Source organism: Carcharodon carcharias, chromosome 8 (genome assembly GCF_017639515.1).
Source record: "Carcharodon carcharias isolate sCarCar2 chromosome 8, sCarCar2.pri, whole genome shotgun sequence".
Classification (NCBI taxonomy): Eukaryota; Metazoa; Chordata; class Chondrichthyes; order Lamniformes; family Lamnidae; genus Carcharodon; species Carcharodon carcharias.
Window position 1 is genome coordinate 40,818,406 of NC_054474.1, and position 21,428 is coordinate 40,839,833.

At 53.2% G+C, this 21,428-nt stretch overlaps 1 protein-coding gene across 5 annotated transcripts in view; it reads right to left on the reverse strand.

Moving 5' to 3' along the window:
- LOC121280754 (cyclin-dependent kinase-like 4) overlaps positions 1 to 21,428 on the reverse strand; it is a 173,341-nt gene that overhangs the window by 82,502 nt on the left and 69,411 nt on the right. For all 5 annotated transcript variants that reach the window (XM_041192915.1, XM_041192914.1, XM_041192917.1 and 2 more), the window contains exon 4: positions 1,484 to 1,662. In XM_041192915.1, coding sequence (XP_041048849.1) covers positions 1,484 to 1,662 — 179 coding nt within the window. The remainder of the gene's footprint in view (positions 1 to 1,483; positions 1,663 to 21,428) is intronic.

Consider the following 21,428-nt stretch of genomic DNA (forward strand, 5'->3'; position numbering starts at 1 on the left):
ATCACTTTTTGATGCACAATGTTATGCCAGTGCACTGACATGTCACCCCAACTGCTAAGTGATCAGCAATGAACCAACACCAATAACTCCCAACACACCAAGTTGCTGACCTCATGAAGGCAGCATGGCATCACCCCCATGTCTTGCCTTGGCCTACACCAAGACAACACCATACCTTCTCCACATTATATTGCCTTACTCTCAACCACCATTGCCCCTGTCCTTTAAGAGTCTTATTATTATGTACCAACAACCTAACACCACACCCTTCCTCCCACACCTGAGATCAAAAGCTTCTTTCCAATCTCACTCAAGCTTTGTATTCAGCATCTCCTCATCTCTGGCAACTTGCAGAGTGAACTTACCTTGCTCACATTCCCCAATTTCTTTGCCTCCTTTCCCCCCCTCAATCTTGTTTTCCACAAGATGTCGGAGGGTCTCCTATCCTCACTGGTCTCCCTAATTCAACAGACACCTCCATGGACTTGTCTGTAAGCTACAGGCTAGAGTGTATGAGGTGCTCGACCAGCCTCAAATGGTGCCACCTTTCGCTCTCTGTGACCAAATGCTCATAACTGCTTCTCTGCCACTAATTGCTTTCTCCAACCTTAAACTTCCAGTCCTTCCATTGCTCACTTTGAGTACATAAGGAACTTGTGAACTTCTTTGTTTCTAACCCCCAAAAACCCACATTCACTCAACACTCTGCAGTTTCTTTCTCATCTTTCAAGATTAGATTTTCCTCTGAACCCTGCCATCTGATGCCTGAGCATGTTCTAATCCTACTCCCAACTGCTTTGTTTCTCCTTCTCAGTTCCATGTTTGCCAACAATACAACACTCTTCTTATCATCAAGCATTTACTTGAAAAAGCCTGTCCTTGACTACTCTATCATATCAAACTACCACTCTGTATCTAAGCTGGTCTTTCTGTCTAAAGTCTTTGAAGGCCTCGTTGCTGGCCAACCTTGCAGTCACCTCTCTCAAGGCCTTCTGTTTGACTCCATCATCCAGTTTTTGACCAACTCACAAAAGCAAGGAAAGTCAGCCAGCTTCAAGAATGTCATGGGGGTATACCTTTCTCCTAATTTTTCTCTGTTTTTGTCCTTGATTTCTTCTCCCGAAATGACTGTTCTTCATGTGTGATCCTAGAAAATTACTTTCAGTGGGCTATTCAACCTCAAGGACGTCACCGTGAGCCTGAACAAGTTTTCTTCACCTGATGTCCCACATAAGTGTCCATGCAGCACTGTGCACTGGATATTATCAAAACTGGAGATTTTGGTTGTTTTTTTTTCCTCTCTCCAGCCTGTGGATATTGAGATCTATTGTTGCAGCTGACTCAAATTAGCTTAGCACAAACAAGGGTCCTTCATCTGTATGGCTCAATAGCACAGTACTGTTGGAGGGAATAGTTGCACATTCTTCTACTTCTGTAAATTAAGAGAAATAAAAGAAAAACATTCTTTACAATATGTACTTACTTTCCATATTTGGTGTCACCGACTACTAACTCTGGAGCCCTGTACCATCGAGTGGCCACATATTCTGTGTAAGGCTCTCCTGGTGCAGCCAATGAACGGGCAAAGCCGAAATCACATAGCTTAACAACACCAGACCCCGAGACCAGAACATTCTCCGGTTTGATATCACGATGAATTATCTGGAGGAGAAATAAGTAGGGAAAAACAGAATAAAATAAGTTACTAACTTTATCTGTGTAAATGGCAAGCAAATTCAATGAATTGCAGAAAGCCAATTCAAATTACAAAAGAGTTATTCAAACTTCATCCACATCACTAGCGATATTGAGGCACTTTGGTACTAATGTACTGGCACAGAAAAGAAAGAAGCAGATTGGCTTGACAGTGTGGCTTGGTGACCGGGACACCCTGGTCCACTCCTCCATCACCCCAACACCTCATTCCCTTCCCACAGCACCCTTCCATGTAATTGCAGAAGACACAACACCTGTTCCTTTGTCTCCTCCCTCTTCACCATCCAAGAGCCAAACACTCCTTTCAGGTGAAGCAGCTCTTCACTTGCACCTCCTTCAATTTGGTCTACTGCATTCGCTGCTCCCAGTGCAGTTTGCTCCACAGTGGGGAGACCAAACGCAGACTGGGTGACTGCTTTGTGAAATACCTTTGGTCTGTCTGCAAGCATGACCTAGACCTTCCTGCCACTTGCCATTTCAACACACTGCCCTGCTCTGATGCCCACATGTCCATCCTTGGCCTGCTGCAATGTTCCAGTGAAGCCCAACGCAAACTGGAGGAACAGTACTTCATCTTCTGATTAGGCACTTTACAGCCTTCTGGGCTCAACATTGAGTTCAACAACTTCAGACCATGAACTCTCTCTTTGATCTTCACCCTTTTTTTAATCCCACTTTTAAATATATTTTAAATTTTTATCTACATACTTTTATTTGTTTCATTTACTTATCCCCTTTTTTATCCCTTTTTCTATGCTTTTTCTCCAACCACCTCCTCCTCCCCCTACCCCACCCCCAAAGGGCCATCTGTTCCTTTTTCCATGTTGTTCTTTCACAGAGTGCTGACCCTTGTTCTTCTATTAACATATTCTGCTTTCTTATCTTTATGCCACTGCCAGCACCTTCTTTAGCCCTAACCACTACCATTAACACTCCCTTTGTCTTTTTGTCCATAACATCATCTTCAATCTCTCCTTAGTCCCCACGCATCGCTGACCTTCTATCCAGCTTCACCTGCTCCACCCACCTTAAACACTATAAATTTCATCACATTTCTACTTCTATTTAGCTCTGAAGAAATCACACTGACTCAAAACGTTAACTCTGATGCTGTCAGACCTGCTGAGTTTTCCCAGCATTTTCTGTTTTTACTTCAGATTTTGCTTTTATATTACAGTATTTTGCTCTTATATTATAATATTGAGTGTGTGGCTGGTCATCTGACTTCCAGATTTCTTCGACAGCTATTGCGTAACCAACTATCAGAACATGCACCTTGGTAAATTAGCTTGTAGACATTCCCGCTCTCCTTCAGTTAGAAACATACAGGTTCCATTACTTTACACGGCACTTCAAAGGAGCTCTGATGTTCACTCTGTGAGAAGTTAGAAGCACACAGTAATATAGATAATGCCAGCCATGGCTCAGCTCATAGTACCACCCTATGAGTTGGAGGGTTGTGGTTTCAAGTCCCACACTAGAGATGTGAGCACTAAAATCTAGGCTGACACCTCGGTACTGTGGGAGTGCTGCACTGTCAGAGGTGTTATCTTTTGGTTAAAACATTACACTGCAGCCTCTTCTGCCCTCTCAGGTGAACATAAAAGATATGACACCATTTTGAAGAAGAGCAAGGGGAGTTATCCCTGGCATTCTTGCCAATATTTTTCCTTCAATCAATGACACAAAAACAGATTGCCTTATCACATTGCATTATCACATCACTATTTGTAGGAACTTGCTATGTGCAAATTGGCTGCCACATGTCCTACATCACACCAGTGACTGCATTTCAAAAATACTTCGTTGGCTGTAAAACACTTAGAATCACCCTGGGATCATAAAAGGTGCTATATAAATGCAAGTCTTTCTTTCTTTCTTATTATGTCTTGCACCACTGTAAAATAATACACAGAAGTCAATTTTATTCATTGCAAGGTGATCTACAAGATGGCTAAGTATCAACTAAAAATATTAAAGTATGCTACTGTATTGTGCTTAGTTTGCAAGATCTATGATTAACAAAACAATACTTCAGTTTCAGTCATTATATTCCTTTGGCCCAATGTGCCTTTAACAACTCAGATTTCAACCATCTCTACTTCTCTCTTACTCTCTGAGATGTTCATAAAGTTGCCTGAAATACCTGTGTAAAGTGGTTATTGAAACCTCAATGTTTCCAATTGAGTTTAATGGCATTAACAGTCAAAAGCACAAATGAACCATTTTTCTGTTTTGGGGATTAGGTGCTGACCATTAATTTGCTTGCATATTCTGGTTCCCTACTATCTCCTAATCAGTCTCTTTCTTATAACTCTTCACTTTATATATACATACTAGTTGCTGTCCTATGACATTGAATGCAGGGAGTCAAGGCCTGTTGTTACAATCACATGAAGAATGGTACCCACTTCAGGTCTGGCTGTAACAGAGTTTAGTTGTGAATTTAGCGAGGATGTGCTTTGCCAACCCTGCAGGGGTCCCACTACGTATGCTTTCAGATTATAAAGCATTAATCAGGAAGGTTTTCTGAGTTTAAATCAAAGTATGAGATAGGTTTACTTCGCGAATTTAAAAAACTAGATAAATTGTAACCCTCATTCATCGATCACACATATTCTTTGGGATCCCATACACACTAATAGAGATGGTAGAATATGATGATAGACTTAAAGATTTTTTTACAGTTCATCAAAAAAATTAATAATCAAAGTGCTATACAGTTAACTGTCCTTTGGCTAGTCTCGATGCATTGATTCCACATTGTGGCTGTTTTATTCAGTTGTCTTCCTGGGTGTAGCTAGATGAAGCAGATTTCCATGTTTTATACCCAAAAGATCTTGGTTTTCAGTAGATTTTCTCTTCTTTGGATTGTTACTCTGCAATATCCGTGCACGATACTTCCGAGAGAAAGAGAGAGAGAGAGAGAGAACTCTTTGCAGCCTGGTAAGCAGTTCTTAAAAGGTCTTGCCGGCTGTAAATTCCAGAGGAATTGGATTACCACGTATTTTTTCTTTATTCATTCACAGGATGTGGGCTTCACTGTCTGGGCCAGTGTTTATTGCCCATCGCTAGTTTCTCTTGAGGTGGTGGTGGTGAGTTGCCTTCTTAAATCACTAGACTCCATGTGGTGTAGGTAAACCCACAGTGCTGTTAGGGAGTTCCAGGATTTTGATCCAGCGACAATGAAGGAACGGCGATATATTTCCAAGTCAGGATGGTGAGTGACTTGGAGGGGAACTTCCAGGTGGTGGTGTTCCCATCTACTGTAGTCATTGTGTTGTGGAACAGATAATTAACTTTTTGATGTCTCATATCAAAAACTTTTTAAGAATAGTAGTATAAAAGTCAACAGGAAATGGGGTGTTTCACCCTCCCTAGGCCAGGTGGGGGAGGGGGAGTCAGTTGAGAACCTGTTCCTTTTCATCCCACTTGGGTGGAATACAAATTGTATATTATGGCTGGCTAGCAATAGCCCATTGCCTTAATAAGATTAATGTTTTTTAATTAAGATTATTGTTCTTTAAACTTGATAATAAGTGTATTGTTTTTATGAAGAATTAAAAATTGTAACCTTTTGTGTTTAAAAAAAAATCCTTATAACACTCCCCACCCCCCAACCCCTCCACATGGAATGAAATGAGATCACTCTCATTTGTGTGGCACGAATGTTACTTGCCACTTGTCAGCCCAAGCCTGGATATTGTCCAGATCTTGCTGCATTTGGACATGGGCTGCTGCACTCAGAGCCACAGTCTATGTTTTCTGTCTGACTCTCTTTTTCTGCACGGGGCCTTTGTGCCCCAATAAATCCTATGGGCTTTTCCCGTAACTTCCAACAATCAGCACAAAGGCATCCGGGCTGACGGCAATTGAAACATGCAGGCTTCTGAGCCTCATTCCTTTTCTCAGCACCATCCTTTCTGGTTTGAGGAGCTGTCCCTGTGTTTCCAGCTGCCCCCTCTCTCCCATGGGTGCTCGGCTTCCTATCACTCTCCCATCTTCTATCCTTTCCAGGTTGCTGGGGCTGATTAGGAAAGTGTTTCCTTTGGGATGAGGGCTACTGCATAAGCTCATAATCATCAGCTAGAGTTGCTGCCTGCCTGGCCCCTGCTACTTTTTGTTCCTCTGTGTGTGTTTTTATAGGGAGAGGGAAGGAATTTTGAATTCTTCAAGAACCATTATTTCTCAAAGGTTTTCATTTGTGGCCTCTACCTTAAGCGCTCATACCAACCAATCAAACGTGAGCTGCTTAAACTGTTCAAATTCAATATACTTCCAGTCCTGCTATTTTAAGAGGGTATGGAATTTCTGACTGTATGACTCCAGCATCAGTTTGTATGAACTTAAAATAACCTCTTTGCCACCTCATAGCTTGCTGAGCTTTTATCAGACAACAGGGAGTAAACTTCGTGAGCCCTGCCTGATAGCTTCCTTTGCAGGAGCAGGGTCCAACTTTCTACTGGCCACCTTACTTGCTGATCTACTCCCTCAAAAGAGATGAGGAAGGTTTGGACCTTTTCCTAGTCAAACTTAGGGATTAAATGGACAAACTTGAATAACTCACTACTTAGACTTGAGCTGGGGATGCCTTCAGTGGCCACAGGGGACTAGTCCCTACCTAGTTCACATATTCTTATCTCCCTTTCTTCCTGCTCTCTTTGGAAAACTTGTCCTCTCTCCTGTTCCTCTCTTTCTTTTTCTCTCTCTTCTCTTTCCCTACTTGGAATCCAGCTCGAGCTGTCTCTGTTCAATCTGTAATTTCGCTAAAATTAGGCTGTCTCTTGCAACCTCTCCAGATTTGCGATCTTATTCTCTAGCCACTAGTTTTAAAATTTCAGGATTCCTGGCTTTCGGGCGAAATTCTAACTCCAACTCCTTCGCTAAACTTTTCGACTCATCGAGGGACATTACTTTTAAATGATCAAAAGTAATTTCCATCTGCTCTAGAAAGGTACTGGCATCGAATGTGAACATTTTTGCACTTTAAACCCAAGAAAACCTGTGGCAGTTGTTTTTTTTAAATAGAAAATTTACTTCTAGGGATCAAGTTACTTTCACAACTCCAATTCTCTCGTAGTTTGTGGGATCTAATCCTGGGTGTCAGTCCTCAAATGCTTGTAACGGTCATGTAAGGAGGGGTAAAAATTAACTCCTCTAATTTACAACTCCAGGTCTAGATGTAACAGGGCTTAGTTGCGAAGTTAGTGAGGGTGTACTTTGCCAATACTGCAGGACTCCCACTATGTATGCTTTCAGATTATAAATCATTAATCAGACTGGTTTCCTAAGTTTAAATGAAAGCACAAGGTAAGTTTATTGACCCTACTTCCCTAATCAAAAAAACTAGGTAAGTTGTAACCCTTATTCATATGTCACACACATTCCTTGGCCTCTCACACACACTAGTACAGATGAGGATAGATTTAAAGATTTTTTACAGTCGTGAAGAAAATAAACAATTAAAGAACTATAAGGTTAATTGTCCTTTAGCTGCTCTCTATGCAGTGATGCCATGTTGCGGCTATTTTGTTCAGTTGTCTTCCTGGTACAGAGCGGGTTTCCACATTTTATACCCAAAAGATGCTGGTTTGCACTGTATTTTCTCTTCTCAGGATAGTTGCAATATCCGTGCACAATACTTCCAAGAGGGAGAGAGAGAGAGATAAAGCTCTTTTGCAGCCTTTCAATATGTTCATCTGATCTCCGCTCTGTGACTTGGTAAACAGTTCTTAATAAGCCTTGCTAGCTCTATATTCCAGAGGAATTGGAATACCATGTCTGCTGTAGTCATTGTGTTGTAGGTCAGTAATTATCTTTATTTGTCTCACCTCAGAAACTTTTGAAGACTAATAGTGCACAAGTCAACAGAAGATGGAGTCTTTCATGCTCCCTGGAGGGGGAGAGGGGCTGCAGCAAAGGGGGGCGGGGAGGTTGGTGGTAGTGGGGTTGAGAGTCTGTTCCTTTCATCCCACTTGGGTGGAACGAAAGTTGGAATTATGGCTGGCTAGCAGTTCCCCCATTGCCTTAATAAGGTTACAGTTTATTGTTATAAAAACAAAAAACTGCGGATGCTGGAAATCCAAAACAAAAAACAGAATTACCTGGAAAAACTCAGCAGGTCTGGCAGCATCGACGGAGAAGAAAAGAGTTGACGTTTCGAGTCCTCATGACCCTTCCACAGAACTGAGTGAATATAAGGAGAGGGGCGAAACATAAGCTGGTTTAAGGTGGGGGGGGGGGGGGGGGGTGGGGGGGTGAGAGAGAGAAGTGGAGGGGTGGTGATGTGGTTGTAGGGACAAGCAAGCAGTGATAGGAGTAGATAATCAAAAGATGTCACAGACAAAAGAACACTGAGGTGTTGAAGGTGGTGATATTATCTAAACGAATGTGCTAATTAAGAATGGATGGTAGGGCACTCAAGGTACAGCTCCAGTGGGGGTGGGGTGGAAAAACTAGTAGGACATAGACGATTTAAAAATAATGGAAATAGGTGGGAAAAGAAAAATCTATATCAATTATTGGAAAAAACAGAAGGAAGGAGGAAGAAACAGAAATGGGGTGGGGATGGAGGAGGGAGTTCAAGATCTAGAGTTGTTGAATTCAATATTCAGTCCGGAAGACTGTAAAATGCCAAGTCAGAAGATGAGGTGCTGTTCCTCCAGTTTGCGTTGGGCTTCACTGGAAGCAACAATGCAGCAAGCCATTCTTGCGGACAGACCACAAGGAAGACCCAGATCTCCCTGTCGCTTGCCATTTTAACACTCCACCCTGCTGTCTTGCCCACATGTCTGTCCTTGGCTTGCTGCATTGTTCCAGTGAAGCCCAACGCAAACTGGAGGAACAGCACCTCATCTTCCGACTAGGCACCTTACAGCCTTCCGGACTGAATATTGAATTCAACAACTTTAGATCTTGAACTCCAAACTCCATCCCCACCCCCTTTCTGTTTCTTCCCCCTTCCTTTTGTTTTTTCCAATAATTTATATAGATTTTTCTTTTCCCACCTATTTCCATTATTTTTAAATCTTTTATGTCCTGCTAGTCTTTCCACCGAACCCCCACTAGAGCTATACCTTGAGTGCCCTACCATCCATTCTTAATTAGCACATTCATTTAGATAATATCACTACCTTCAACACCTCTGTGTTCTTTTGTCTGTGACATCTTTTGATTATCTGCTCCTATCACTGCTTGCTTGTCCCTACAACCACACCCCCCCCCACTTCTCTCCTCCCCAGCCCCCCACCTTAAACCAGCTTATATTTCACCCCTCTCCTTATATTCACTCAGTTCTGTGAAAGGGTCATCAGGACTCGAAACGTCAACTCTTTTCTTCTCCGCCGATGCTGCCAGAGCTGCTGAGTTTTTCCAGGTAATTCTGTTTTTGTTACAGTTTATTGTTTTTTATTAAATCCAGTCAGGAAATGAGATTTAAAAATTGTAACTTTTTTTGTTTTAAAAAATGTCCTCGTCACCAAGGCGGATTTACAATGAAACACACTGTGCCCTAGCATGGGGCCCCCAAACGACAGAGGGGGCCCAAAATGCAGGATGCCCGAGAGCTTTGTAAGATAATACAGTCTAATGACAGGTGCATTTTTAGTTTGAATGTAGATTTAAGATTAGTGTGAGATAAGATAGAAATGCTTGTCCAACATCCTGCCCGTGGGCAAAGCCCCCCAATATGGCCCCTCAAGGTAAGTACAGTGGAAGATTCTTAAAGAAAATGCTCCTCCAATCTCAGGTTGTTGCTCTCCCACATTTGCTGCTGATGAGCCACTTGTAAGCTTATTAGCAACAAAAGATGAAGAGAAGCAATCTATGATTGGAGGAACAGCAACACTGGTCACAGAGAGTGGGCTCCGGAAGCAGAGGTATTGGGGAGAATGCGCGAGAGGGAGAGACTCGCTCAGGGCCAGAAGAGGATGGATGCAATGATGCAAGCAGGATGGTGGGTGTGCGTGGTGAGGATGAAAAGACTCACTGCCTAAGGGTAAGAGAGAGGGAGAGAGTGTGTGATTTAGTGTGGCTGTGGGAGTGAGTGAGTGTGTGAGTATAGGGGTGAGTGAGGATGTGCATGTGGGAGGGAGTGAGCGTGGGAGTGAGTCTGTGGGTGTGTGTGGGAGTGAGTGAGGGCATGGGAGTGAGTGAGGGTGTGGGAGTTACTGAAGGTGTAGGTGTGGGAGTGAATGAGTGCGTGCGTAAGTTTCGGAGAGAGTGTGTGTTTGGGCGTGGGAGCGAGTGAGTGAGGGTGTGGGCGTGGGAGCGAGTGAGTGAGGGTGTGGGCGTGGGAGCGAGTGAGTGAGGGTGTGGGCGTGGGAGCGAGTGAGTGAGGGTGTGGGCGTGGGAGCGAGTGAGTGAGGGTGTGGGCGTGGGAGCGAGTGAGTGAGGGTGTGGGCGTGGGAGCGAGTGAGTGAGGGTGTGGGCGTGGGAGCGAGTGAGTGAGGGTGTGGGCGTGGGAGCGAGTGAGTGAGGGTGTGGGCGTGGGAGCGAGTGAGTGAGGGTGTGGGCGTGGGAGCGAGTGAGTGAGGGTGTGGGCTTGGGAGCGAGTGAGTGAGGGTGCGGGGGTGAGTGAGGGTGCGGGGGTGAGGGTGCGGGGGTGAGGGTGCGGGAGCGAGGGGGAGGGTTGGGGAGCGAGGGGGAGGGTTGGGGAGCGCGGGGGAGGGCGTGGCAGCGCGGGGGAGGGCGTGGCAGCGCGGGGGAGGGCGTGGCAGCGGGGGAGGGCGTGGCAGCGGGGGAGGGCGTGGCAGCGGGGGAGGGCGTGGCAGCGGGGGAGGGCGTGGCAGCGGGGGAGGGCGTGGCAGCGGGGGAGGGCGTGGCAGCGGGGGAGGGCGTGGCAGCGGGGGAGGGCGTGGCAGCGGGGGAGGGCGTGGCAGCGGGGGAGGGCGTGGCAGCGGGGGAGGGCGTGGCAGCGGGGGAGGGCGTGGCAGCGGGGGAGGGCGTGGCAGCGGGGGAGGGCGTGGCAGCGGGGGAGGGCGTGGCAGCGGGGGAGGGCGTGGCAGCGGGGGAGGGCGTGGATGTGGTAGTGAATGAGGGTGTCCATGTGGGGATGAGTGAGGGAAAGGTTGCGGGAGTGAGTGACGGTGTGGGAGTGATTAAGGGTGTGGGTGACTGAGAGTGTGGGTGTGTGAAGGTGTGGGTGGGGAAGTGAATGAGGATGTGGGAGTGAGTGAAGGTGTGGATGTGGAAATGAGTGAGGATGTGAATGAGGGTGTGGCTGTGGGAGTGAGGGTGTGGCTGTGGAAGTGAGGGTGTAGCTGTGGGAGTGAGGGTGTGGCTGTGGGAGTGAGGGTGTGGCTGTGGGAGTGAGGGTGTGGCTGTGGGAGTGAGGGTGTGGCTGTGGGAGTGAGGGTGTGGCTGTGGGAGTGAGGGTGTGGCTGTGGGAGTGAGGGTGTGGCTGTGGGAGTGAGGGTGTGGCTGTGGGAGTGAGGGTGTGGCTGTGGGAGTGAGGGTGTGGCTGTGGGAGTGAGGGTGTGGCTGTGGGAGTGAGGGTGTGGCTGTGGGAGTGAGGGTGTGGCTGTGGGAGTGAGGGTGTGGCTGTGGGAGTGAGTGAGAGTGTGGCTTTGGGAGTGAGTGAGGGTGTGGCTTTGGGAGTAAGTGAGGGTGTGGCTTTGGGAGTGAGTCAGGGTGTGGGCGTGGGAGTGAGTCAGGGTGTGGGCGTGGGAGTGAGTCAGGGTGTGGGCGTGGGAGTGAGTCAGGGTTTTGGTGTGGGAGTGAATGAGGGTTTTGGTGTGGGAGTGAATGAGGGTTTTGGTGTGGGAGTGAATGAGGGTTTTGGTGTGGGAGTGAATGAGGGTTTTGGTGTGGGAGTGAATGAGGGTTTTGGTGTGGGAGTGAATGAGGGTTTTGGTGTGGGAGTGAATGAGGGTTTTGGTGTGGGAGTGAATGAGGGTTTTGGTGTGGGAGTGAATGAGGGTTTTGGTGTGGGAGTGAATGAGGGTTTTGGTGTGGGAGTGAATGAGGGTTTTGGTGTGGGAGTGAATGAGGGTTTTGGTGTGGGAGTGAATGAGGGTGTGGATGTGGGAGTGAGTGAGGGTGAGAGTGTGGGAGTGAGTGAGGGTAAGGGTGTGGGAGTGAGTGAGGGTGAGGGTGTGGGAGTGAGTGAGGGTGAGGGTGTGGGAGTGAGTGAGGGTGTGGGAGTGAGTGATGGTGAGGGTGTGGGAGTAAGGGTGAGGGTGTGGGAGTGGGTGAGGGTGAGGGTGTGTGAGGGTAAGGGTGAGGGTGTGGGAGTGAGTAAGGGTGAGGGTGTGGGAATGAGTGAGGGTGTGGGTGTGAGTGAGGGTGAGGGTGTGGGAGTGAGTGAGGGTGAGGGTGTGGGAGTGAGTGAGGGTATTGGTGTGGGAGTGAGTGAGGGTATTGGTGTGGGAGTGAGTGAGGGTATTGGTGTGGGAGTGAGTGAGGGTATTGGTGTGGGAGTGAGTGAGGGTATTGGTGTGGGAGTGAGTGAGGGTATTGGTGTGGGAGTGAGTGAGGGTATTGGTGTGGGAGTGAGTGAGGGTATTGGTGTGGGAGTGAGTGAGGGTATTGGTGTGGGAGTGAATGAGGGTATTGGTGTGGGAGTGAATGAGGGTATTGGTGTGGGAGTGAATGAGGGTGTGGATGTGGGAGTGAATGAGGGTGTGGATGTGGGAGTGAGGGTGTGGGAGTGAGTGAGGGTGAGGGCGTGGGAGTGAGTGAGGGTGAGGGTGTGGGAGTGAGTGAGGGTGAGGATGTGGGAATGAGTGAGGGTGAGGATGTGGGAGTGAGGGTGAGGATGTGGGCGTGAGTGAGGGTGAGGATGTGGGCGTGAGTGAGGGTGAGGGTTGGGGAGTGAGGGTGTGGGTGTGGAAGTGAGGGAGTGGGTGTGAAAGTGAGTGAGGGAGTGGGAGTGAGGATGTGGGTGTCGATGTAAGTAAGGAGTGAGTGTGGTAGTAGGAGTGAGTGTGGGAGTGGGAGTGAGTGAGCGTGTGGGAGTGAGTGAGCATGTGGGAGTGAGTGAAGGGTGTGGGAGTGAGTGAGGGTGTGGGAGTGAGTGAGGGTGTGGGAGTGAGTGAGGGTGTGGGAGTGAGTGAGGGTGTGGGAGTGAGTGAGGGTGTGGGAGTGAGTGAGGGTGTGGGAGTGAGTGAGGGTGTGGGAGTGAGAGAGGGTGTGGGAGTGAAAGGGTGTGGGAGTGAGAGAGGGTGTGGGAGTGAGTGAGTGAAGGTGTGGAAGTGAGTGGGTGTGGGAGTGCGTGACTGAGGGTGTGGGAGTGGGTGAGTGAGGGTGTGGGAGTGGGTGAGTGAGGGTGTGGGAGTGGGTGAGTGAGGGTGTGGGAGTGGGTGAGTGAGGGTGTGGGAGTGGGTGAGTGAGGGTGTGGGAGTGGGTGAGTGAGGGTGTGGGAGTGGGTGAGTGAGGGTGTGGGAGTGAGTGACAGTGTAGGAGTAAGTGAGTGAGGGTGCGGGAGAGTGAGTGAGGGTGCGGGAGAGTGAGTGAGGGTGTGGGGGTGAGTGAGTGAGGGTGTGGGAGAGTGAGTGAGGGTGTGGGAGAGTGAGTGAGGGTGTGGGAGAGTGAGTGAGGGTGTGGGAGAGTGAGTGAGGGTGTGGGAGAGTGAGTGAGGGTGTGGGAGAGTGAGTGAGGGTGTGGGAGAGTGAGTGAGGGTGTGGGAGAGTGAGTGAGGGTGTGGGAGAGTGAGTGAGGGTGTGGGAGTGATTGAGTGAGGGTGTGGGAGTGATTGAGTGAGGGTGTGGGAGTGATTGAGTGAGGGTGTGGGAGTGAGTGAGTGAGGGTGTGGGAGTGAGTGAGGGTGTGGGAGTGAGTGAGGGTGTGGGAGTGAGTGAGGGTGTGGGAGTGAGTGAGGGTGTGGGAGTGAGTGAGTGAGGGTGTGGGAGTGAGTGAGTGAGGGTGTGGGAGTGAGTGAGTGAGGGTGTGGGAGTGAGTGAGTGAGGGTGTGGGAGTGAGTGAGTGAGGGTGTGGGAGTGAGTGAGTGAGGGTGTGGGAGTGAGTGAGTGAGGGTGTGGGAGTGAGTGAGTGAGGTTATGGGAGTGAGTGAGTGAGGGTATGGGAGTGAGTGAGTGAGGGTATGGGAGTGAGTGAGGGTGTGGGAGTGAGTGAGTGAGGGTGTGGGAGTGAGTGAGTGAGGGTGTGGGAGTGAGTGAGTGAGGGTGTGGGAGTGAGTGAGGGTGTGGGAGTGAGTGAGTGAGGGTGTGGGAGTGAGTGAGTGAGGGTATGGGAGTGAGTGAGTGAGGGTATGGGAGTGAGTGAGTGAGGGTATGGGAGTGAGGGTGTGGGAGTGAGTGAGTGAGGGTGTGGGAGTGAGTGAGTGAGGGTGTGGGAGTGAGGGTGTGGGAGTGAGTGAGGGTGTGGGAGTGAGTGAGAGTGCGGGAGTGAGGGTGTGGGAGTGAGTGAGGGTGTGGGAGTGAGTGAGGGTGTGGGAGTGAGTGAGGGTGTGGGAGTGAGTGAGGGTGTGGGAGCGTGTGAGGGTGTGGGAGCGTGTGAGGGTGTGGGAGCGTGTGAGGGTGTGGGAGTGTGAGTGAGGGTGTGGGAGTGAGTGAGTGAGGGTGTGTGAGTGAGGGTGTGGGAGTGAGTGAGGGTGTGGGAGTGATTGAGTGAGGGTGTGGGAGTGAGTGAGTGAGGGTGTGGGAGTGAGTGAGAGGGTGTGGGAGTGAGTGAGTGAGGGTATGGGAGTGAGTGAGTGAGGGTGTGGGAGTGAGTGAGTGAGGGTGTGGGAGTGAGTGAGTGAGGGTGTGGGAGTGAGTGAGGGTGTGGGAGTGAGTGAGGGTGTGGGAGTGAGGGTGTGGGAGTGAGGGTGTGGGAGTGAGGGTGTGGGAGTGAGTGAGGGTGTGGGAGTGAGTGAGGGTGTGGGAGTGAGTGAGGGTGTGGGAGTGAGTGAGGGTGTGGGAGTGAGTGAGTGAGGGTGTGGGTTTAGCAGTGAGTGAGTAAGTCAGGGTGTGGGAGTGGGAGTGAGGGTGTGGGAGTGGGAGTGAGGGTGTGAAAGTGGGAGTGAGGGTGTGAAAGTGGGAGTGAGGGTGTGAAAGTGGGAGTGAGGGTGTGAAAGTGGGAGTGAGGGTGTGAAAGTGGGAGTGAGGGTGTGAAAGTGGGAGTGAGGGTGTGAGAGTGGGAGTGAGGGTGTGAGAGTGAGGGTGTGGGAGTGAGGGTGTGGGAGTGAGAGTGTGGGAGTGAGGGTGTGGGAGTGAGGGTGTGGGAGTGAGGGTGTGGGAGTGAGGGTGTGGGAGTGAGGGTGTGGGAGTGAGGGTGTGGGAGTGAGGGTGTGGGAGTGAGGGTGTGGGAGTGAGGGTGTGGGAGTGAGAGTGTGGGAGTGAGGGTGTGGGTGTGGGATTGTGGGTGTGGGTGTGGGAGTGAGGGTGTGGGAGTGTGGGTGTGGGAGTGGGAGTGAGGGTGTGGGAGTGGGAGTGAGGGTGTGGGAGTGAGTGAGGGTGTGGGAGTGAGTGAGGGTGTGGGAGTGAGTGAGGGTGTGGGAGTGAGTGAGGGTGTGGGAGTGAGTGAGGGTGTGGGAGTGAGTGAGGGTGTGGGAGTGAGTGAGGGTGTGGGAGTGAGTGAGGGTGTGGGAGTGTGTGAGGGTGTGGGAGTGTGTGAGGGTGTGGGAGTGTGTGAGGGTGTGGGAGTGTGTGAGGGTGTGGGAGTGAGTGAGTGAGGGTGTGGGTTTAGCAGTGAGTGAGTGAGGGTGTGGGAGAGTGAGTGAGGGTGTGGGAGTGAGTGAGTGAGGGTGTGGGAGTGAGTGAGTGAGGGTGTGGGAGTGAGTGAGTGAGGGTGTGGGAGTGAGTGAGTGAGGGTGTGGGAGTGAGTGAGTGAGGGTGTGGGAGTGAGTGAGTGAGGGTGTGGGAGTGTGAGTGAGGGTGTGTGAGTGAGTGAGTGAGGGTGTGTGAGTGAGTGTGTGGGAGTGAGTGAGTGAAGGTGTGGGAGTGTGAGTGAGGGTGTGGGAGTGAGTGAGTGAGGGTGTGGGAGTGAGTGAGTGAGGGTGTGGGAGTGAGTGAGTGAGGGTGTGGGAGTGAGTGAGTGAGGGTGTGGGAGTGAGTGAGTGAGGGTGTGGGAGTGAGTGAGGGTGTGGGAGTGAGTGAGGGTGTGGGAGTGAGTGAGTGAGGGTGTGGGTTTAGCAGTGAGTAAGTCAGGGTGTGGGAGTGGGAGTGAGGGTGTGGGAGTGGGAGTGAGGGTGTGAAAGTGGGAGTGAGAGTGTGAAAGTGGGAGTGAGGGTGTGAAAGTGGGAGTGAGGGTGTGGGAGTGGGAGTGAGGGTGTGGGAGTGGGAGCGAGGGTGTGGGAGCGAGGGTGTGGGAGCGAGGGTGTGGGAGCGAGGGTGTGGGAGCGAGGGTGTGGGAGCGAGGGTGTGGGAGCGAGGGTGTGGGAGCGAGGGTGTGGGAGCGAGGGTGTGGGAGTGAGGATGTGGGAGTGAGGATGTGGGAGTGAGGGTGTGGGAGTGAGGGTGTGGGAGTGAGGGTGTGGGAGTGAGGGTGTGGGAGTGAGGGTGTGGGAGTGGGAGAGAGGGTGTGGGTGTGCGGGTGTGGGTGTGGGAGTGAAGGTGTGGGTGTGGGAGTGAGGGTGTGGTTGTGAGACTGAGGGTGTGGGTGTGAGACTGAGGGTGTGGGTGTGAGACTGAGGGTGTGGGTGTGGGAGTGAGGGTGTGGGAGTGAGTGAGGGTGTGGGAGTGAGTGAGGGTGTGGGAGTGAGTGAGGGTGTGGGAGTGAGTGAGGGTGTGGGAGTGAGTGAGGGTGTGGGAGTGAGTAAGTGAGGGTGTGGGAGTGAGTGAGGGTGTGGTAGTGAGTGAACGAGGGTGTGGGAGTGAGTGAGCGAGGGTGTGGGAGTGAGTGAGCGAGGGTGTGGGAGTGAGTGAGCGAGGGTGTGGGAGTGAGTGAGCGAGGGTGTGGGAGTGAGTGAGCGAGGGTGTGGGAGTGAGTGAGCGAGGGTGTGGGAGTGAGTGAGCGAGGGTGTGGGAGTGAGTGAGCGAGGGTGTGGGAGTGAGTGAGCGAGGGTGTGGGAGTGAGTGAGCGAGGGTGTGGGAGTGAGTGAGCGAGGGTGTGGGAGTGAGTGAGCGAGGGTGTGGGAGTGAGGGAGCGAGGGTGTGGGAGTGAGCGAGCGAGGGTGTGGGAGTGAGCGAGCGAGGGTGTGGGAGTGAGCGAGCGAGGGTGTGGGAGTGAGCGAGCGAGGGTGTGGGAGTGAGCGAGCGAGGGTGTGGGAGTGAGCGAGCGAGGGTGTGGGAGTGAGCGAGCGAGGGTGTGGGAGTGAGCGAGCGAGGGTGTGGGAGTGAGCGAGCGAGGGTGTGGGAGTGAGCGAGCGAGGGTGTGGGAGTGAGCGAGCGAGGGTGTGGGAGTGAGCGAGCGAGGGTGTGGGAGTGAGCGAGCGAGGGTGTGGGAGTGAGCGAGCGAGGGTGTGGGAGTGAGCGAGCGAGGGTGTGGGAGTGAGCGAGCGAGGGTGTGGGAGTGAGCGAGCGAGGGTGTGGGAGTGAGCGAGCGAGGGTGTGGGAGTGAGCGAGCGAGGGTGTGGGAGTGAGCGAGCGAGGGTGTGGGAGTGAGCGAGCGAGGGTGTGGGAGTGAGCGAGCGAGGGTGTGGGAGTGAGCGAGCGAGGGTGTGGGAGTGAGCGAGCGAGGGTGTGGGAGTGAGCGAGTGAGGGTGTGGGAGTGAGTGAGTGAGGGTGTGGAAGTGAGTGAGGGTGTGGAAGTGAGTGAGGGTGTGGGAGTGAGTGAGGGTGTGGGAGTGAGTGAGGGTGTGGGAGTGTGTGAGGGTGTGGGAGTGTGTGAGGGTGTGGGAGTGAGTGAGTGAGGGTGTGTGAGTGAGTGAGGGTGTGTGAGTGAGGGTGTGGGAGTGTGAGTGTGGGTGTGGGAGTGAGTGAGTGAGGGTGCGGGAGTGAGTGAGTGAGGGTGTGGGAGTGAGTGAGTGAGGGTGTGGGAGTGAGTGAGAGAGAATGTGGGAGTGAGTGAGTGAGGGTGTGGGAGTGAGTGAGTGAGGGTGTGGGAGTGTGAGGGTGTGGGAGTGAGTGAGGGTGTGGGAGTGAGTGAGGGTGTGGGAATGAGTGAGTGAGGGTGTGGGTTTAGCAGTGAGTAAGTCAGGGTGTGGGAGTGGGAGTGAGGGTGTGGGAGTGGGAGTGAGGGTGTGAAAGTGGGAGTGAGGGTGTGAAAGTGGGAGTGAGGGTGAGGGAGTGAGGGTGTGGGAGTGAGGGTGTGGGAGTGAGGGTGTGGGAGTGAGGGTGTGGGAGTGAGGGTGTGGGAGTGAGGGTGTGGGAGTGAGGGTGTGGGAGTGAGGGTGTGGGAGTGGGAGAGAGAGTGTGGGTGTGCGGGTGTGGGTGTGGGAGTGAAGGTGTGGGTGTGGGAGTGAGGGTGTGGGAATGAGTTTGTGGGTGTGGGTGTGAGGGTGAGGGTGTGAGACTGAGGGTGTGGGAGTGAGGGTGTGGGTGTGGGTGAGGGTGTGGGAGTGAGTGAGGGTGTGGGAGTGAGTGAGGGTGTGGGAGTGAGTGAGGGTGTGGGAGTGAGTGAGGGTGTGGGAGTGAGTGAGGGTGTGGGTGTGGGAGCGAGGGTGTGGTAGTGAGTGAACGAGGTTGTGGGAGTGAGTGAACGAGGGTGTGGGAGTGAGTGAGCGAGGGTGTGGGAGTGAGTGAGCGAGGGTGTGGGAGTGAGTGAGCGAGGGTGTGGGAGTGAGTGAGCGAGGGTGTGGGAGTGAGTGAGCGAGGGTGTGGGAGTGAGTGAGCGAGGGTGTGGGAGTGAGTGAGCGAGGGTGTGGGAGTGAGTGAGCGAGGGTGTGGGAGTGAGTGAGCGAGGGTGTGGGAGTGAGTGAGCGAGGGTGTGGGAGTGAGTGAGCGAGGGTGTGGGAGTGAGTGAGCGAGGGTGTGGGAGTGAGTGAGCGAGGGTGTGGGAGTGAGTGAGCGAGGGTGTGGGAGTGAGTGAGCGAGGGTGTGGGAGTGAGTGAGCGAGGGTGTGGGAGTGAGTGAGCGAGGGTGTGGGAGTGAGTGAGCGAGGGTGTGGGAGTGAGCGAGGGTGTGGGAGTGAGCGAGGGTGTGGGAGTGAGCGAGGGTGTGGGAGTGAGCGAGAGTGTGGGAGTGAGCGAGAGTGTGGGAGTGAGCGAGAGTGTGGGAGTGAGCGAGAGTGTGGGAGTGAGCGAGAGTGTGGGAGTGAGCGAGAGTGTGGGAGTGAGTGAGCGAGGGTGTGGGAGTGAGCGAGCGAGGGTGTGGGAGTGAGCGAGCGAGGGTGTGGGAGTGAGCGAGCGAGGGTGTGGGAGTGAGCGAGCGAGGGTGTGGGAGTGAGCGAGCGATGGTGTGGGAGTGAGCGAGCGAGGGTGTGGGAGTGAGCGAGCGAGGGTGTGGGAGTGAGCGAGCGAGGGTGTGGGAGTGAGCGAGCGAGGGTGTGGGAGTGAGCGAGGGTGTGGGAGTGAGCGAGGGTGTGGGAGTGAGCGAGGGTGTGGGAGTGAGCGAGGGTGTGGGAGTGAGCGAGGGTGTGGGAGTGAGCGAGGGTGTGGGAGTGAGCGAGGGTGTGGGAGTGAGCGAGCGAGGGTGTGGGAGTGAGCGAGCGAGGGTGTGGGAGTGAGCGAGCGAGGGTGTGGGAGTGAGCGAGCGAGGGTGTGGGAGTGAGCGAGCGAGGGTGTGGGAGTGAGCGAGCGAGGGTGTGGGAGTGAGCGAGCGAGGGTGTGGGAGTGAGCGAGCGAGGGTGTGGGAGTGAGCGAGCGAGGGTGTGGGAGTGAGCGAGCGAGGGTGTGGGAGTGAGCGAGCGAGGGTGTGGGAGTGAGCGAGCGAGGGTGTGGGAGTGAGCGAGCGAGGGTGTGGGAGTGAGCGAGCGAGGGTGTGGGAGTGAGCGAGCGAGGGTGTGGGAGTGAGCGAGCGAGGGTGTGGGAGTGAGCGAGCGAGGGTGTGGGAGTGAGCGAGCGAGGGTGTGGGAGTGAGCGAGCGAGGGTGTGGGAGTGAGCGAGCGAGGGTGTGGGAGTGAGCGAGCGAGGGTGTGGGAGTGAGCGAGCGAGGGTGTGGGAGTGAGCGAGCGAGGGTGTGGGAGTGAGCGAGCGAGGGTGTGGGAGTGAGCGAGCGAGGGTGTGGGAGTGAGCGAGCGAGGGTGTGGGAGTGAGCGAGCGAGGGTGTGGGAGTGAGCGAGCGAGGGTGTGGGAGTGAGCGAGCGAGGGTGTGGGAGTGAGCGAGCGAGGGTGTGGGAGTGAGCGAGCGAGGGTGTGGGAGTGAGCGAGCGAGGGTGTGGGAGTGAGCGAGCGAGGGTGTGGGAGTGAGCGAGCGAGGGTGTGGGAGTGAGCGAGCGAGGGTGTGGGAGTGAGCGAGCGAGGGTGTGGGAGTGAGCGAGCGAGGGTGTGGGAGTGAGCGAGCAAGGGTGTGGGAGTGAGCGAGCGAGGGTGTGGGAGTGAGCGAGCGAGAGTGTGGGAGTGAGCGAGTGAGGGTGTGGGAGTGAGTGAGTGAGGGTGTGGAAGTGAGTGAGGGTGTGGAAGTGAGTGAGGGTGTGGGAGTGAGTGAGGGTGTGGGAGTGAGTGAGGGTGTGGGAGTGTGTGAGGGTGTGGGAGTGTGTGAGGGTGTGGGAGTGAGTGAGTGAGGGTGTGTGAGTGAGTGAGGGTGTGTGAGTGAGGGTGTGGGAGTGTGAGTGTGGGTGTGGGAGTGAGTGAGTGAGGGTGTGGGAGTGAGTGAGTGAGGGTGTGGGAGTGAGTGAGTGAGGGTGTGGGAGTGAGTGAGTGAGAATGTGGGAGTGAGTGAGTGAGGGTGTGGGAGTGAGTGAGTGAGGGTGTGGGAGTGTGAGGGTGTGGGAGTGAGTGAGGGTGTGGGAGTGAGTGAGGGTGTGGGAATGAGTGAGTGAGGGTGTGGGTTTAGCAGTGAGTAAGTCAGGGTGTGGGAGTGGGAGTGAGGGTGTGGGAGTGGGAGTGAGGGTGTGAAAGTGGGAGTGAGGGTGTGAAAGTGGGAGTGAGGGTGTGAAAGTGGGAGTGAGGGTGTGGGAGTGAGGGTGTGGGAGTGAGGGTGTGGGAGTGAGGGTGTGGGAGTGAGGGTGTGGGAGTGAGGGTGTGGGAGTGAGGGTGTGGGAGTGGGAGAGAGAGTGTGGGTGTGCGGGTGTGGGTGTGGGAGTGAAGGTGTGGGTGTGGGAGTGAGGGTGTGGGAATGAGTTTGTGGGTGTGGGTGTGAGGGTGTGGGTGTGAGACTGAGGGTGTGGGAGTGAGGGTGTGGGTGTGGGAGTGAGGGTGTGGGTGTGGGTGAGGGTATGGGAGTGAGTGAGGGTGTGGGAGTGAGTGAGGGTGTGGGAGTGAGTGAGGGTGTGGGAGTGAGTGAGGGTGTGGGTGTGGGAGTGAAGGTGTAGTGAGTGAACGAGGTTGTGGGAGTGACTGAGCGAGGGTGTGGGAGTGAGTGAGCGAGGGTGTGGGAGTGAGTGAGCGAGGGTGTGGGAGTGAGTGAGCGAGGGTGTGGGAGTGAGTGAGCGAGGGTGTGGGAGTGAGTGAGCGAGGGTGTGGGAGTGAGTGAGCGAGGGTGTGGGAGTGAGTGAGCGAGGGTGTGGGAGTGAGTGAGCGAGGGTGTGGGAGTGAGTGAGCGAGGGTGTGGGAGTGAGTGAGCGAGGGTGTGGGAGTGAGTGAGCGAGGGTGTGGGAGTGAGTGAGCGAGGGTGTGGGAGTGAGTGAGCGAGGGTGTGGGAGTGAGTGAGCGAGGGAGTGGGGAGTGAGCGAGGGTGAGGGAGTGAGTGAGCGAGGGTGTGGGAGTGAGTGAGCGAGGGTGTGGGAGTGAGTGAGCGAGGGTGTGGGAGTGAGTGAGCGAGGGTGTGGGAGTGAGTGAGCGAGGGTGTGGGAGT